This window comes from Corythoichthys intestinalis, chromosome 3 (assembly GCF_030265065.1).
Source record: "Corythoichthys intestinalis isolate RoL2023-P3 chromosome 3, ASM3026506v1, whole genome shotgun sequence".
In the NCBI taxonomy this organism is placed as follows: Eukaryota; Metazoa; Chordata; class Actinopteri; order Syngnathiformes; family Syngnathidae; genus Corythoichthys; species Corythoichthys intestinalis.
The window spans coordinates 27,616,145-27,635,093 of NC_080397.1; the positions used below are offsets into that span (position 1 = coordinate 27,616,145).

Below are 18,949 nucleotides of genomic sequence, written 5' to 3' on the forward strand. Positions count from 1 at the left end.
TATAAACGGGGTAAAACTTGAATAAAACAACAGACTAACACATTTGAATCTGTGATATTGTCTCCAGCGTTTTTCTTTTCCTTAATCCAGAGGAGAAGTCTCTCCATCTCATCATGAAACTGACTTCTCTTGCAAGAAATGATAGTCACGCTCTTCGAAGGTGTTACTGCTTTGATGGATTACTTCTCTTTCAAGATTGTGCCTATCTCCTATGTCACTCTTCATGACACAAAAATGCGAGGAGACCTGTTCTCTAATGTGCTATTAATGTAGTGAACCGTGTGTGGGCTTAAAAACACTCTTTGTGAGACAAAAACGTGAGGAGACTTGTGACTTTTGGCGAAGACATCGACCCGCAGGGTACAATAATTTCCCCTAGATTTACAAGTAAATTTGGGGTGCGCATTATACATGGGTGCGCCTTATATTCGGGAAATTACGGTAATTATAGATGATAATATTCGTAATATAAAGCGAAAAAAAGCTTTTCGGAAAATGAATTTTTCGTGTACTGAAGCTTTCGTATCCCGAGGTACCACTGTACTGCTATTATTGCAGACCTATTTTTTGTTTCTTTTGTGTGGCCCTACTACTCCATTGAACAAGATGCTTACTTGAAAATAGACCAGCATGCATTTCCCATGCACGCCCCTCCCAAGGCCTCCTGATTGATTAAACTATCTTTGTCCAGCACTCACCCGTCGAAAGTGTGCCCGCCCTGACCGTCAACCAGGCCTCGCCTTTGACCCTCGGCCACCTCGCAGGCATTCTCGGCCGAATAGAGGCGGATGGCCGTGTTGTACACAGAAGAGTGGGGCGGGGAAAGGGCACCAGGCTGCGAGGAGGCCACGGCAGGGGTGAAGGCAGACCACGGGGACGGGATGAAGGCGGAGGGCTCGGACCCGCCGCTTCCGGGGGATTTGTCAGGCGGGGGAGGGGTGTGCGTGACGGCCATGGGTTTTAGGATGTCACATCGGTTCACCTGGCATGCACATACACACGGCAAAGCACACACATGACACTTGCTGGAATAGGGCTGCCACAAGCTATCACATTGATAATTGGTTTGCATGAAAAAAATTAACTAAGGACATGTTAATTGTTGTTATACTACTCATAGAGTAACGTTTTAGCTGAAAAAACTTATGCGTTGAGAAAAGTTGTACTTTGAAAACTATCGTTTTCCAAAGGAGAAACCAGATGTTCTCAAATATCGAATTTTGATTTATTGAAAAGATAATCATCTACTTTCATCGAGGACTACAGAAATCAGAGAATATCAATACATAAAATTTTACAAAATATACAGTATATTTTCCATTTATTTTAATTTTTTTTTTCAAAACGAATAAAAAACACAATAATTAGTTTTTCCTTTTCTTGTTTAGATTAAATGTATACAATTAAATGTATATAAAAGTGGCATTGACGTCTTGTTTTTTCCATTGATTAATTAAAAAAAGTAAAATATAAATAAGAGAATATTAACTTTTTTTGTTTTTTGTTTAAATAAAATTTTAAAAAAATATAGAAATAAATTAATTAATCATATTTTTTCAAAAATATATGTTTAAAAAGAAGCATCAGTGGCATTTATGATGTAACTTTTTTAGCGTTTAATATTGAAAAACAAAGAGAAGAGGTTGTATCTCCTTTTTTTGTTTTTTGAATAATTTTTCAAAATTATAACATATAGGTTAATTAAAAATAAGAAAATAATTATAATGATTATTGTTTTAAATTAAATGTAAAATTAATTATTAATTTTTTAAAAAGAGAGATCATTCAATATTAACTCTTTCAGTGGCAAAGATGATGAAAGACACGTGCAAACTGTGGCTCCGGTGCCACATGCGGCTCTTTTCATCTTAGTGCTGTGAATTTAAATTACGTTTTCACCAAACAGACAGACGTCCAGTCCATTTCGATTGGAAGTCTATCACAATGAGTTAAGAGACTCAAAATTTGGACCATTATTGGGTCAACGATATCTACAAACAATGAACACATTTTCAAAATAGTGGTCGATCAATTTGCTTATGGTCGAGTTGTGGTGGCAGCCCTAGTCTGGAATATATCCGACATAATAAATGGGGCTTCAAAGGCATCAGTGACTAACTGCATTCTACACCATGCCAGTCGTATTCATGCAAAAAACAAAAAACACATTTCACAATGCATTCCATCCAATATTCCATGCAGCTACTGCCCGACACGCCAGGTGAATCAATCGATCTAACATTTGCAAGGTTTGAAAATCACCTGGCGAGTCTTACTTAGCCTTTGTAAATGATCATTTCATGATCCTACCTTGGGTGCCACCGGAGGGGCCTTCGCAGTACTGGCGACCCTGGGGAAGTAAAAAAAAAAAAAGAAGAAGAAGAAAGGGTCCATCATTTCAAGCTGAGCTTGCTAAGTGCCAGACTATAAAAACATGAGGAGCCAACTCCCTAGTGCTTCTAAAAGTAACTATTTTTAGTACGTCAATGTGATACTCTTTACACTGCGATATGGTTCACGACACTTAAGGCCAAACGCTTCTCCAAAGGTCATCTGAGGTATGACCAGGAAAGACGCAAGATCAACAGAAATCTCTAAAGATCAACAGGAAATGACCTGAGAATGCCCTATAAACAGCAGGGAGTGAGCAAAATACAGGAAATTATCCAAAAAGGCCTCAAAATCAACAATAGGTGACCTGGAATTTTACCTAAATAAACAGTAAGTGAGACACAATGAACACAAAATGCCCCAAAATCAACAGGAAGTTACCTAAAAATGTTGCAAAATGAACAGGAAGTGATGTGAAATGAACAGGATGTGTGTGAAGTGAATGCCCAAAAATCACCAAGAAATTACCTGGAAATGCCCCAATCAACAAACAACAGAAAGTGACCCGAGGTTTTAGTTCAGTGTATTCATTTTGACTGGGAGGGGTCAAAGGAACATTCATTCCTTCATTCACCCCTCCCAGTCCAAATGGATTAGATGTCTTGCGTCATCAATGGCAGCCAATGAGTCGAGTGAATTCCCTAAAATGGGTTAAAAATGTTTTTGAATCTGATGTTATTCTTTTTTTTAAACAACACATGCCATATACTAGCTTCACTATACATCCTTTGTAATATATACATTACAGTATAGTTTACGTGACTGTTCCGTTTCCGATTACATGCCTAGTTTTAAAGGCATCAACATTTTAAAACGTATCGAATGACCAAAATAATATTTGTCATTCCTTACATGACTGCTGTGACATGACTCATTTTGAATATCTGCAAGTTATTTTTTTCCATCTGCGAAGGCTCCTCAAAGGTAATGCGATGAGGACAGACGATGGAGCATGTCCGTAGTCAATCTGTGACGCTAAAACAAACTAAAAACTCCCGCATTGTCCGCTTATAGAGCTGAGGATCAAATTAACGGTTACTTGACAGTTAGCGCGCCAATGCGACGGCAGGAAAAGTCTCAGAGTGTTGGTTAAAGCCCTCCTCAGTGTGGCGCATAGCAGAAAGCCTCGGTACATATTTCCATTGGGTGTTCAAGAGCTATGAATGTCACGCCTGTCAGTGTCGCCTTGTCACCGTCGCTATCGCATTCACTTTTTGGCCCTCACACATCACAGCTATGGAAAAACATTCCAGGGTGTAAACTACAGCTAAAACGATTACTCGAATAACTTGAGTAACTCGATTTTAAAAATTGATCGAGACATTTTCTCAGCCTCGAGGAATTGTTTAATTTTGCCAGCTCTAAGCATGACGTTTTACTCGGACTACTTTTAATGCAGCACAATGCACTGACGTCACTTGCGTAGAGGAAGATGGGAGAGCCGGCGGATATATATGATTTCAACCACGTATGAATATAGAGGTAACGACGAAGATGCCTATGAAAGCGGAGAGAAAGGCACAAAGAAAAAGCTGAAAATGTAAAAAGTGGGGAAGCATTTATAGCTGGAAACCAAGGTAAACACTGCTTCATGTATTCACTTTAAGACAGTGCTTGCATAACACTACCATCGGCTACCCGCTGCCCCGCCGACGCCTCAGTACTCCTGGCCGGACCCCGCGACCGATGACCGCCCCCGAAACCCGGGCTGGGGGCCACCGCGCGAGCCGCCCACCTTGACCCCGCTCCACCGAAGGTACCACGTTTATTCCGAGAGCTGAGGAGCGATATATAGGACCAGGTAAAATTAAGTTAACGTAGCGCTAATAAATAAGATTAACTTTACTGCACCTTGCTAACGTAATGTTAGGTTTGGTGAAATGTCTTTTTTTCTTATGTATATTTATAAATGCTCTTTACCTTAAAAAAAATGTTTTATTCTTACCCGATTAATCGATGGAATTTTCAGTAGACTACTCGATTACTAAAATATTCGATAACTACAGCCCTAGTGTAAACTATTTTATGATTGTTCTACTGTTTCTTATAATAACAGGATTATTTTTTCCATTTTGCGCTTTGGTAGGAAATTAAAGTGCCTGTGATATGAAAAAGCATGTTTATTTCATAATACATGCGGTATTTTATCCTTCTGAATGAAATGGACCACTTGGAGGTGTGAAGAAGCGATCGATATATTTGTTCAATTTTTTTTAATCCCGCACTACGAAAATGACAGGCCTCCGGCTTCGGTCTTGCATAGAGGAAGAGGGCGCTGTGACATGTACGGGACAAGGAGTCCTCTTCACTATACAGCCGTACTGTTGTATGAGAAGGACTAAGGATTCAGCTGATTTTGCGGATTAATTCGTTTATTTTTCGCATCACGCCAGCCAAACGGCTTCAGTATAATCTTGCTGTATGACGGAGAGGCTTGTGAGCCTTTTTGGGGTTTCAAAAGGTTCCCATTCACCGGTGGATATTGGCCAAAACAAGCCCTGCAACTGTGGGACCATGGGACTTACGGGGAAGTGCGTAAACATCGTGTTTTGTATTACGTTAAATACTGGGATCATTTTAATATGTAGTTGGCTTGCATTTTGTGGCTGACATGCTCCTTGTCCCCTCGGCCGACCACTGGCGGCTTGTTGCACATCCCCCCGCCGGGAGAGCACTATACTCGGCTTATTGCCCTCTTCATGTGCCCGGTGTTCTGTCAAATTTTCCAACCGATCAGAAATGGCAACTTTGTGTTAAAAATAGCCGTGAATGCAGCGATTACAAACTAAACACTACAAACTTTGTTTAAATAAAGGACTACTTACGCTTGATCATGGATGGGCATGTAAAAAGCTCTCCTCAAACACATATTGTCATGTTAGCGGCATAACAACTGCAGCCGCCCTCGTATGAGTCTCTCTCTGCTTACGACTTCGCCGTGTAGTAAAGCATTATTTTGCCATATTCGTGTTAACCATTTGGCAGCTACACGCTCCTCCAACGTCGGCCGGTTTGTCCGGCGGTCATTGTCCAGCTGCTTCCCCGCAAACGAGCCCTCTGCCCTCAGCAGGGGAACGACGAGCTCTAACTTGTTTACCGCCGGGCGGGTTGCCAATCGGCGAAGACAATCGACAACCCAGTCGTCATGTGAAATTATCCGGGCTAGTTATGTGTGATTTTCCACTTCGAAGACTTTGAAACATCACTCGGTTCGGGTTAGCATGTCGGCTAGCTGTCACACCTATTGGTTTGTTTACATTCTCCGAAGCCGGGGAAGGGAAATGACATAGACCCGACTTAGGTGGCATAAAATATTGTTCGGGAGGTGCGACAATAAAGGTGAAGTCGACAGTTTTGACCATTTTGGAGTAATTTTGCCATGTCGTCCTGAATAAATACATTTTTATTATTTCATATTCCATTCAGCACGAGACTGTTATTTGTCATGACCATGCCATTTAGTTAGCTATTGGGGGAAAATGCTTAGATAAAAAGAATATCCTGTAAAAATATTGGAGTAGAGAGACGGAAACAATGACATTTTGCGGCTCTCTTCGTCGCGTTTTCCTCGTTCTGAATAATTCACCCTCAGTGGGCTGAATAGTCAAATTTATGAGCCTATTCTCCCACTGACGTCATCCACCTGTTGGGGAAGCTAGAGCCCTATAATGGTAGGCGTGGCTAACCGGCAGATTAAAAGACTAATTTCTCGTCATCTGCGCTTTGCTAAATTGTTGTATATAGTCAAATTGTCTCATATATGGTTCTAATTCACATAGTAATGCTATTTAAGACTTTTTTTCTCCTGTCGTACACACTTTAAATTCACCCTTTACAGGCCATGGGACTTTTTTTTTTTTTTAACTTAACTCCTACTTGCGAGTAAGTGACAGATCAAAGCAGCCTAAATGTTTTTTGACCATAGATACCTGTTGTCGCTAATTTGCGGCATACAGTACATAAATTTATATTCATTTTATTATTGGTTTTTTTCCCTTTTATTCATTGATTAAATCAACAGCAAGGGACCCCAGAATGCCCCTAAATCAAAAGAAAGTGACCCAATATAAATACGAAGTGACCCGATAGCAACAGGAAGTGACCCCAGAATGCTCCCAAATCAAAAGGAAGTCACCAATATCAATAGGCAGCGACCCCACAAATAAACAGCAAAAAAAAAAGTTTTTTTTTTTTTTTTTTTTTTTTAAGCAATCTCTGCTCAGCTCATTGGTAGAAGCGGAGCAAAAAGGATGATTTTGAGGCACCCAAATCAACAGAAATTCACCCCGAAATGCCCCCAAATCAACAGGATGTAAACAGATACAAATAGCAATTGACTCCAAAATGCCCTCAAACCAATAGGAAGTGACTCAATAATGCCCCCAAATCAACAGGAAGTGTCTTAGGTGTTTACCCACCACAGCAAAGCTCATAGGGGCGGAGCTACAAGAACAAATTGGTAGCTCCTGAATTTACAGGAAGTGACCTAATGTCAACAGAAGGTGATCTCGGAATGCCCCCAAATCAAAAGGAAGTGTTTAAATATCAATCGGAAAAAGAGCTAGACCGATTATTGGCCAGGCTGATTAACGGCGCCGATATTTGAAAATTTGACGTATATCGTATATTGACGTGCATCGGCCTGTTTTTCATCCGACCGGCCGATATAGAAAGATCAATCTATAACTGGTTTATTTCGGCTCAGATGCAGCCACGCCTTTTTCTCCTTCCTGCTGTCTCCTGCACTAGTATTCACCCTGTCCTCCGATTGGTTAAATGGTAATGGTACATTTACTACTTGTATTGCGACTTTCCACCTTTTTAAGAGCCTCAAAGCGCTTCACACTATAGCCTCATCTACTGTACCTACTGGTGACGCAGCACCAGGAGCAAAGCGGGGTTTAGTATCTTGCTCAAGGATACTTTGACGAGGTCATCAAGGCGGAGAAGGCAGAGCCACCAAAGAAGAAGCAGTCCTTTCACACACTGGAGAGTGAAAGAAAATATTTTCTAGTGTGAGAAGCTCCGGACAGAAAACTCAAATTCAGACACTTCTGTAGCTATTATTTTCCATTTGTGTGATTCAATAAATTCGGTATTTCAATGAAGTTCAATGTTTGCATTATTCAATTTTTTAAAACAATTTTTACACTTTTATTGCAAATGAATATTAGCGCCAAACATCGACTATCGGCCCCTCTAACTGCTAATAATTGGTATCGGTCTTCAAAAACCCATATCGGTCATCTCTAATAGGAAGTGACCCTTAATGCCCACAAATCAACAGGAAGTGACCCTATATCAATAGGAAGCGTACATGTAAATAAACAGCAAAAAACAATTTAAAAAAAAAAATTTAAGCCACCTGTGTACAACCAATTAAAAGGACGGTTTGGGGGCAGCCAAATCAACAGTAACGTGACTCTAGAGTGCCCCAAAATCAACACATGTGTCTTAGGTGTTTACCTATTACAGCAAAGCTACAATCGCAATTTCTTCAGAAATTGCATTTTCTAGTTTCATCATTATATTCTTATTTTTTGGCTGCCCTCTACCAACATTGACTGGAGTCGACTCCTCCCACTACCTAAGCAGAGCCCGCAGCATCCTCAGAGACACTTATCCTGAGTCTCAACTATTTGAACTGCTTCCTCCGGTAGACGCTACAGGTGTGTGCAGATTAATGAACAGTTTCCTCCCCAGAGCTGGCAACTTTCTTAATGTGAACATGTAACCATTGACCTTGTTGCATTATTGTCGCTGCTACTACTATTATCATGGCCTGCTGCTATTAATGATTTCTGGTTATTAATATATTTATTTATTACAACATTAACACTCTACCTCCTTCATACACTGTTGAGTGGTTTTATTTTAATTTTTAGATAATTTTGTTTTATGTTATTTATTTATGTATGACATTAATTCATTGTGCGATGCACTGAAAGGGAGTTGGCACTTTTAATCTCATTGTACTACGTATAATGACAAATTAAGTATATTCTATTCTATTTAGCATCAACCTGAAAGGACAAACAAGTGAATTTTTTCAGTGAATGAGTAAAGGTTAAACAAGAGAGATGTCTATAGCTGTCAATGGTAGCTAATGAGCAAATTTGGGCTACATGGTGTTGAAAGAACATCATTATTATGATATTGTTTTCATTATGAATTATTTCATTTTTGATATATTTTATTTTATGAATAAGTATATTTTAAAATTAACAAAATGGTAATAAAAACATTTTTGGGGCCGTATTTCCCATAGTTACTGTTATTGTGTAAACGGCCAGTTGATGTGTGCACATATTTGGCAAAATCGCACATTTTGGAAGGTACTTGCCCAATTTTCCTTCATTTTGCTGTCAAAAGTCAATTGACCTAAGTGTATTTAAAAATACCAATAACAACAAAAACATTCTAGCTAACATGCTCACACCCAGACATGTGCATATCATAAAATAGAGGGTTGACCGAGTTCAGGAAACGTTTAACGAAGTGGTGGAATGTCACAGGTTTGTGAAAGGCTGCTTGCAAAAAGAGTAGTCTTTTTTTTTTTTACAATCAACTGCTTATGACTGTTGTCACACTACAGGAATTTCTAACTCACTATCAATATTAAAAAAAAAAAAATACTCAAATACTCGATACAAACAAGCTTACGTGTAATTTTTGCATGAACTCTTTCACTGTTTCTCCACTGGTGCTCATTATTTTCTTTTTACCAAAAAGCTCCAAAATTAACAAGAGGTAACCCAAAATATATAGAGAGCGAATCCCCAAAATAATCAGAAAGTGACACAAAATCAACTGAAAATGACCCGAAAAGGCTCATATAGCTACAGGAAGTGAAATAATGAACAAGAAGTGACAGGGAAATCAACAAAAACTGACCTGAGATTTAACCTAAATTAACAGGAAGTGAGCCAGAAATGCTCTAAAATTAACAAGAAATGATCCAAAATGTGCAGAAAGTTACCTAAAATGCCCTAAAAGGTGGATCAACAAGAAGTCAACTGGAAATGCTTCAAATTTTTCCAAGTTTTTAATGCATCACACACCAAGGTTGTGGGATGGTTGGGACCTCGTGGGGGGAGGGGGGGGGGGGGTTACCTCACGGTTACCTCCTCACGGCAGGCCCTACCATCCCTGCACCTTTTTTTAACGCACCACACACATCATACTCCACAGGAGAGCTCTGGCAAAGGGCAGTGGGACGGGCAGCTGGGCTGAATTTCCATGCTGCGGTCCCACTGCCCCAAGCCAAGATCTCCTATTTTAATGCATACATAGCACTACCCACCCCTCACAATCCCATCACGGTGCTGGGTTATGGCTGCCAGCCGGGAACCTGGCAGCCACAGTAACAGGGTGGTAGGTGGGTCCCACACGTTTTTCTATGGCATGGCTCCCAAGGCGTGGCCTCCTCTCTATCTGGGCTGCCGGCCGCGGGAGTGGGGGGAGGTCGGGGCTCCGGTCTCGCGTCACCCCACGGCAGCTCCTCGGCGTTCTCCTGCCTCCGCCTTCCCCTCTCTTCTCTAACTGGGTATACGCCCTGTGCGCCGCCGCGAATTGCTGGCTGGGTGGCGGTGTATCAGCTGGATGTTGCCTGCTACGGCGGGGGACCCTGCCCTGCCCTGGGCTTGGTGGGCCGCTGGGGGGCCCGTGGCGTGCCATGTCGGCTGGGGGGCTGCGGCGGCGGCTCATGGCCCGGGCGTGGGGACGGGCGTGGGGTTGGTGGTGCGTCCCCTCCTGCCATCCCCGAGGGCCGGTAGATGGGCGCGCGGGTGGCCCGCGGGACCACCCTGGATTCCGGGGGGCGGGGGACGAGGGCTCCTTTATTGGGCTGCGAGCCCGCTCTCCCTACCCGGGCTGGCTGGGTGGGGGCCGTGGCCCTGTGTCGGTGCCCACGTGGTGTCTCCGCTCGTCTGCGTGGCTGCTGCGTGCCCGGCGGGGCTCACGCACGGCTGGATGTTAATAGGCGCGCTCGGGCGGGGGGTCCCGGTGCCGGGATTGGCGATGTGGCAGTGTAGGGTCGGTCGCCAACAGGCTTACACTCACAAGGGATTCACACGATTACGGGGTTCTAGATCACAGGGATGATTTGTGTACACTCTACCCCTTTCTATCACTTAGTTTATAGACTCCCCCACCTTCTTCCCCCTCTTTCCCTGGTCAACAGGCCCCCCACATGGTGTCAACCGGAAATATATTTAGCTGACAATAGCACCAACATATTGGTAGTTAGTGTAGTGTGCGTTCAATGTATTTCTTGTTGTTGTTTGTGTTTCTTCTCTTTCTTCTCTTGTTTCCTTTCTTCTGTTCCCCCATAACCCCTTCCTGTTTGCTGTTTTGTCATAATAAATGAGGTATGTTGAATGATCACAAAGGGAGTATGTCAGACTCTCAATGTGAAACATTAAAACTGTTCAGACTATCCGGGCACTTAGACTTTCATCCTCCGTGTCAAACAGCTCAACATGACAGGTTAAAAAAAAAAAAAAATGCTCCAAAAGCAACAGGAACCTAACTGGAATTGAACCTAAATGAACAGGACTGCCTTAAAAACAACAGAAAATGAGCCAGAAATGCTCCAAAATCAAATAAAATTTACATGGAATTGAACGTAAATAAACAGTAAATGATTGGAAATCAAAGCGGAAGTGACCCAGAAATGCTCCCAAATGAACAGGAGGCGTACAATGAAAGGAAGTGACATGGAAATGCTAAAAAATCAACAGGAAATGACCCGGTATTGCCCCAAAATGGATAAAAACTGACCTGGAATTGAACCTAACTTAAAAGGAAGTGACAAAAAATCTACAGGAAGTGACCTACAAATGCCCCCAAATCAACAGGAAGCAGCTAATTTACAGGAAGTGACCCAGAAATGCCCTAAAATCAACTGGAAATGATCCAAAATGAACAGGAAGTGACCTGGAATGCCAAAATAGGTATCGGAAGTGACCCAAAGGCAACAAGAAGTCAGCTGGAAATGCCCAAAATAATCAACAGGAAATGACCCAAAATTAACTCATTTCCTGGCATTGACAACAAAAGACATCCAATTCATTTAGACTTTCACCAATGAGTTAATTCAAAAATAGGGCTGTCAAACAATTATAATTTTTAATCAAGGTAATCACAGCTTAAAAATTAATTAATCGTAATTAATCGCAATTGAAACCATCTATAATATATGTCATATTTTTTCTGTAAGTTATTGTTGGAATGGAAAGATAAGACACAAGACGGATATATACATTCCACATACTGTACATACAGTGCCTTGCAAAAGTATTCGGCCCCCTTGAACCTTGCAACCTTTCGCCACATTTCAGGCTTCAAACATAAAGATATAAAAAATTTATTTTTTGTCAAGAATCAACAACAAGTGGGACACAATTGTGAAGTGGAACAAAATTTATTGGATAATTTAAACTTTTTTAACAAATAAAAAACTGAAAAGTGGTGCGTGCAATATTATTCGACCCCCTTGCATTAATACTTTGTAGCGCCACCTTTTGCTCCAATTACAGCTGCAAGTCGCTTGGGGTATGTTTCTATCAGTTTTGCACATCGAGAGACTGACATTCTTGCCCATTCTTCCTTGCAAAACAGCTCGAGCTCAGTGAGGTTGGATGGAGAGTGTTTGTGAACAGCAGTCTTCAGCTCTTTCCACAGATTCTCGATTGGATTCAGGTCTGGACTTTGACTTGGCCATTCTAACACCTGGATACGTTTATTTTTTAACCATTCCATTGTAGATTTGGCTTTATGTTTTGGATCATTGTCCTGTTGGAAGATAAATCTCCATCCCAGTCTAAAGTCTTGTGCCGATACCAACAGGTTTTCTTCCAGAATGTTCCTGTATTTGGCTGCATCCATCTTCCCCTCAATTTTAACCATCTTCCCTGTCCCTGCTGAAGAAAAGAAGGCCCAAACCATGATGCTGCCACCACCATGTTTGACAGTGGGGATGGTGTGTTCAGGGTGATGAGCTGTGTTGCTTTTACGCCAAACATATCGTTTTGCATTGTGGCCAAAAAGTTCAATTTTGGTTTCATCTGACCAGAGCACCTTCTTCCACATGTTTGGTGTGTCTCCCAGGTGGCTTGTGGCAAACTTTAAACGAGACTTTTTATGGATATCTTTGAGAAATGGCTTTCTTCTTGCCACTCTTCCATAAAGGCCAGATTTGTGCAGTGTACGACTGATTGTTGTCCTATGGACAGACTCCCCCCATCAGCTGTAGATCTCTGCAGTTCATCCAGAGTGATTATGGGCCTCTTGGCTGCATCTCTGATCAGTTTTCTCCTTGTTTGAGAAAAAAGTTTGGAAGGACGGCCGGGTCTTGGTAGATTTGCAGTGGTCTGATGCTCCTTCCATTTTAATATGATGGCTTGCACAGTGCTCCTTGAGATGTTTAAAGCTCGGGAAATCTTTTTGTATCCAAATCCGGCTTTAAACTTCTCCACAACAGTATCTCGGACCTGCCTGGTGTGTTCCTTGGTTTTCATAATGCTCTCTGCACTTTAAACAGAACCCTGAGACTATCACAGAGCAGGTGCATTTATACGGAGACTTGATTACACACAGGTGGATTCTATTTATCATCATCGGTCATTTAGGACAACATTGGATCATTCAGAGATCCTCACTGAACTTCTGGAGTGAGTTTGCTGCACTGAAAGTAAAGGGGCCGAATAATATTGCACGCCCCACTTTTCAGTTTTTTATTTGTTAAAAAAGTTTAAATTATCCAATAAATGCTGTTCCACTTCACGATTGTGTCCCACTTGTTGTTGATTCTTGACAAAAAAAATAAATTTCATATCTTTATGTTTGAAGCCTGAAATGTGGCGAAAGGTTGCAAGATTCAAGGGGGCCGAATACTTTTGCAAGGCACTGTAAGTACTGTATTTGTTTATTATAACAATCAATCAACAAGATGGCATTAACATTAACATTCTGTTAAAGCGATCCATGGATAGAAAGACTTTTAGTTTTTAAAAGATAAATGTTAGTACAAGTTATAGAAATTTTATATTAAAACCCCTCTTAATGTTTTCATTTAATAATATTTGTAAAATTTTCAATCAAAAAATAAACTAGTAGCTCGCCATTGTTGATGTCAATAATTACACAATGCTCATAAAATCAGTCGCACCAAAGCGCTAGCAGAGGGAGACAAAAAATACAACTAACAAGTGGACATGACACTGATCCGTCATTAATCTGTTTGAGGGGGGCATGTGCGTTAATTGCGTCAAATATCTTAACGTGATTAATTTAAAAAATTTATTACCGCCCGTTAACGCGATAATTTTGACAGCCCTACTCATAAATATTTTTAAAATATATAAATATCCTCCATTACTATCTGGAAAATCAAATTTACCTCATGTCAAGAAATTTCTGGTGATTTGTGGTCATGCGAAAACAAAAATTTGATTATCAATACTTTAGCAATCAAATATCGTACTCAGATCAAACATTTCAATGTCAATACTTGTAAACTTTTTGACACTTTTGACAACCGCTCTGCTCAAGTATTATTGTACAATAAGTCACGTGCACTCACTTATTGAGTAACGTTTTCTTCTCCTTTCTGAACTTAAAAGAATTCGGTAAGCTCTACCTTCAAGTTAATTTAAAGCAGAGAGACCAACGTGACGTGGAAACGATGCCAGAGGACCAATCATTGCCACGTGTGCTTCACCACTTGGTGTAAATTAGCTTGTGCATGATGACAAAGGCGGCTTGAATTCTTCATGGGGTAGACCCATCAGTCAAAAGGGTGTGCAAACCGCTAAAACGTGAGGGAGTGGGTAAGATTTCCAAGCAAGAAACAAAAATGCAGATATCACGCGAGATGATTTTTCTTTTGTCGTAAGGTTCTGGAGATGTTAAAAAATGCCTGCCTTGAGGGCAAACTTTCTAAATGCTGAACTCATTTACTGCCATTGACAGTTAATCAAATAACTTCAAAGGAAACGACAAGCGCTCATATCAATGAACGTCATGTAAAAGCATCAAAGTGCATCAAAAAATCTAAATCGTGTTGCACCGAAATCCATACTGGTATCGGAAGGGGCTGCAATGCAGAATAAAACAATAAAAATTTTAAAAAGAAATAACCCGTCGATGTTGGGCAACTGGACTCTTTGAGATTTGGTTTCCAACCGCAGGTTGTCCTTCCCAAGAATGCCATCAGTTACAAATGCGGTTTTAATAGAAGCACCACTTATCGTCGTACCCAAGTTGGCTACCGATTACGAACACCTCCAAAGAAGATGCAGAAGAAGAAACATAGCTAGAAAATATAATTTCCGGAGAAAGTGAGATGGTAGCTTTAGTATATTGGGTCACTTCCTGTTGATTTCGGTGCATTTCGGGATCACTTCCTGTAGATATCGGGTCACTTCCCTTTGATATGGGGGCATTTCAGGGTGACTTGCTGTCGATTTGGGGGCATTCGGTGTTCACTTCCTGTAAGTATTGGGTCACTTTCTGTTGATTTTGCGGCATTCCAGGGGCACTTACTGTTGACATCGATATACAGACGATATGAGGAGAGTAAGATTAAAGAGAAGAACAAGAAGTGAAAGAACAGAATAACATACAGTAAAAGGTAACTTTAAAGTGCCTATGACAGCAAATAGCATGTTTTATTATGCTCCTGAATGAAATGGACCGCTAGGCTGTGTGTGGAAGCGATCGATATATTTATTTAATTTTTTTAATCCCGCGCCAGGAAAATGAGGCGAGGTTCATACTACAGGTCTTATTGCACAAATCCGATATTTTGTTATATTTGTTTTTTGGGGCGTGCCCGTTCAGACTGCATTTGTCCATTGAGACCATTTAAGTATTATGCATGCGCACTAATTCGCAGTCCGACACGCGCTGAGCAAGACCGGCATGCGCAGAAGCATCAAAACAAATGACCACACATGCTGGCTGTCATCCGTCATTCCAGGGATATCATATTTTGCTTTTACAAAAGAGGACACAAATAATAGACAAATAATTCTGGTTTAGGCTTATATTGAAAGTTTATATGGATCGATAGCATGCACGCACTGTCCATGCATGTCACACACACATACGGGCAGTTTGCTCCGACTCACGACCGTGTAAGCAATGTTGAAATATTGCTCATATAGAGCAGAGAGAAAACCGATCATTCTCAGGCTTACCTCGGACTCAACCCATTTTTATTTTTTTAAGAATGTTGTCAAGCCCGGCCATTCCCCAAAAGCCGTGTTCAATGCAAGCTAGGCGCTAATAACGCACAGCTGCACTGCTACCGTAACGTCTCTCTCGCTGTTTGATTACGTAATTGCTGCATGAATTCCGATTAGGGAGACTTAACAGTACAGACCGCCGCGACATTCTGGAAAAATATGGATTGGATTTGAAGCACATACGAAAGTGACCCAGATCGAATTTGAAAAGATCCAGTTCTATGCGACTTGTCACGTTCCGACTGTCAAGTTAATGCCTCTCTCGAGTCGGAAAAACACGAAAAAATCGAATTCATGCATTAAGACCTGTAGTAGTAACGTAGCCTGGATTGACGACGAATGCGAATGTGACGTCAGTGGTTTAATTATCTTCAATATACAGCTAATACTATAGTATGCAGAACGACTGCAGATTCAGCTGATTTTGCGGATTATTTCGTTTGTTTTTCACATCACACCAGCCGAGGCTTTTGTTGCTGCACCAGGGAGAGGCGTGTCAGCCTTTTTGGTTTTCAAAAAGTTCCCGTTCCCCGCGGATAATGGCCAAAACAAATTAAGTGTGGGACTATTGGACCGACAAGGACGTTAGTAAGCTACATGTTTTATATTATGTCAAATACTAGGAACATGGCACACGTTTTAAAAAAGTTTTAAAAACTCAACCGACGACTGGTGGCTTGTCACACACCATGGTCACTTCCACCCCCTCGGACCTATTCACGTGCCCGCCAAGAATGCGCTTTCCTCGGCTTGGCCACGAGCTGCCCCCCGCTCTGACGTCGGCCGGTTTGTCCACCGATCCAGCCCGCTTGGTCCAATTTGCGTGCCCGCCAAAAATGCGCTTTCCTCGGCTTGGCCACGAGCAGCCCCACGCTCTGACGTCGGTCGGTTTGTCCATCAAGAATGGGCTATTTTCGGCGCTCATTCCCTGCGACGAGCACTGCCAGCCCAACATGGCCGCAGCAGAACGACGAGCCGTAACTTGCTCGCCGCCGGTGGCTGGCCGATCGGTGAAGACGATCAACCCCCCACCCCACCGTGTGTGACATAAGTCCCATAGCAGGTCGGCACAAATGTTGTTAAGCAGTGTGTGACCAAACCATGGTAGCAATTATTGTACAATACAATCAGTATGCAGTAATTTGGTACTGAAAGGAGGGGGGGAGGAAATGTGGTATCGCTATAGTATCGGCATCAGTAGCCAAAAATACTATCGGTGCAACACTAATGATAACAGAGAAAATCATCATTAATCCCTTGACACCTGAATTTACATTCAACATATACATAGAGCACATTGGTTCAAATGGATTGGACGTCTATGGCTGTCAGTTCCACTGAATGAGTTCAAACACCACTACACCAGGCTTTTGTCATTATCCATGCGGAATCCATATAAGGCATGTGCTGTCTGTCAGCAAAAAAAGGTGGCTAGCCGCAGGAAAATTGGCGCAAATGAAATATCAAATGTTTTATTACGTTTGTAGAGCATGCCAAACTGGATGACAGGCGCTAACACATGCTACCAATCAAATATTTTACAGGCTTAGGGGCATTTCTTATCATTAAGTAACATCATGATTCATTTTGATGACCTGAAAAAACAAGTCACAACCTTGTCGAGCTCACAGTGTTAACTCCACAATGATTTAAATCATATTTGAGCATTAACAGGCACATGAATCATCTATTTTTGTTTTTATTGTCTTGAAAGAGATTTTCAAGCTTTTTACTTCCAGTATCTGTTGAAAACAGGCTAAGTAAACATAGTAGTGTTATATTTTTTCAAAACTTTTCAATTGCACAACCCTAGACGTACTGCAAATTATTAAATAAAAAAGATTTATAAAATATTTCTATCGAGATATAGAATCTCTCATTTTAAAATTGTAATCTGCATGGTATGATAATTAGCAGCCATGGGCCAAAGTTAAATCTGCCAAATTCGATTTTTTTTTTTTTTTTTTACCTCAGTGGCTGCAGTGAATGAACATGGAGGTCTTTTACTGATAAAGTCATTGATGGGAGGGTGATTCTTGTCCAGAATTAGAATACATTTTATAGAATGAATTTTTGTCATTTTTGGACTATTAGGCACACCCACCAAACTGTATAAGAAAACAGCATTTATTCTCATATAAGCACTGGACTATATAAACCCACCTAAAGACTATTTATGTCACAATACTAAAATGCGCCCACCTAAAGACTATTAGAAAATAAAATGCTATAAATAAACTCGATATCAATAGCAAAAAAAAAATGCTAGATGCCATTTTCTATACTACGTAAATAAATTAAAAAAAAAAAAAACATTTATTGTAGTATGTTTTCCTTATTATAGTAGGGTCTAGTCAAGCTTTCTTTGTCCTGGGCAATGTGACTCCCATGTAGTCTATGTATTCTATTCTATGTTCTATGTTGCTTTCCTGCCCCTCCCATCCTATTGTTTGCCCCTGAATAAAGAAGGTTGCTATCACAGCAACTGGGGGAAATCAGCTACCAATCTCCACAAAAGCTACATCGACTTCCTACGTGTTCTTTTTAGCTAAGCTAGGTGTACATAAACCTAGCTTCCAATCTAACACTAGGCATTTTTATGACCTCTTTTAGTGATATTGACGATGATAGATTTCCAATCATGTGGCTTTTAAAAACTAAATTAAAACAGTTTAACCCTTGAGAGTCGAAGGACACGCCAGCGCGTCCTCAGCGCACGTCGTCTTTGAAGCGCCCTCACGTTTTAATTACGTCACCCACATGCCGTTGGTTGGTCTCGTTTTAAAGTGCGGAAGTTGCGGTTTACTCTTGTTATTATTTGAAGTCAATCGACCAACTAGAACGTGAGATATTGTCATTTAAGTTTTATAGTTTTATTGTCCTCTCAAAAAAACATTAAAACGCTGCATGGATAATTTGTTTATGTCTATATTTCCATCATTTCTAGTCCTTTTTCAAAACGGAAGCTCCATGAAAAAACCACAAATCAAACGAACCCTTTCGAAGTCACAGTGGAAGCACAAAATGCGTTTTTTTTTTTTTTTTTATAAATATAACTGCGGTGCGAGGTTCAACCGAACGAGAGGGAGGAGTGTTCTGAAGCAGCGAGGTGGCGAGCGACGGCCAGTTGGATACTGCTGGATCGAGCAGCGACTTTGTGTGACTTTGACAATGAACGGAAAACTAAATTTAGCGCAAGCAATTGTTCTTCTGATCAACTTGAGGAAGAGGATGGTCCAAATTCGTCATCATCGTCTTCTTCGGAAGAGTCCTCGAGTGAAGATAGTGACGGATTTGAACACGTGGGT

The 18,949-nt window shown here is 41.1% G+C and overlaps 1 protein-coding gene across 3 annotated transcripts in view; it reads right to left on the bottom strand.

Annotated features, from left to right (window-relative positions):
• The window catches only part of pdlim5a (PDZ and LIM domain 5a), a 66,573-nt gene that overhangs the window by 28,771 nt on the left and 18,853 nt on the right, over window positions 1-18,949 (bottom strand). For 2 of the 3 annotated variants that reach the window (XM_057832825.1, XM_057832824.1), the window contains exon 4: window positions 2,311-2,350. In XM_057832825.1, coding sequence (XP_057688808.1) covers window positions 2,311-2,350 — 40 coding nt within the window. Of the gene's footprint in view, window positions 1-698; window positions 983-2,310; window positions 2,351-18,949 lie in introns of all 3 variants that reach the window. The other variant, XM_057832823.1, reaches the window with a different exon arrangement.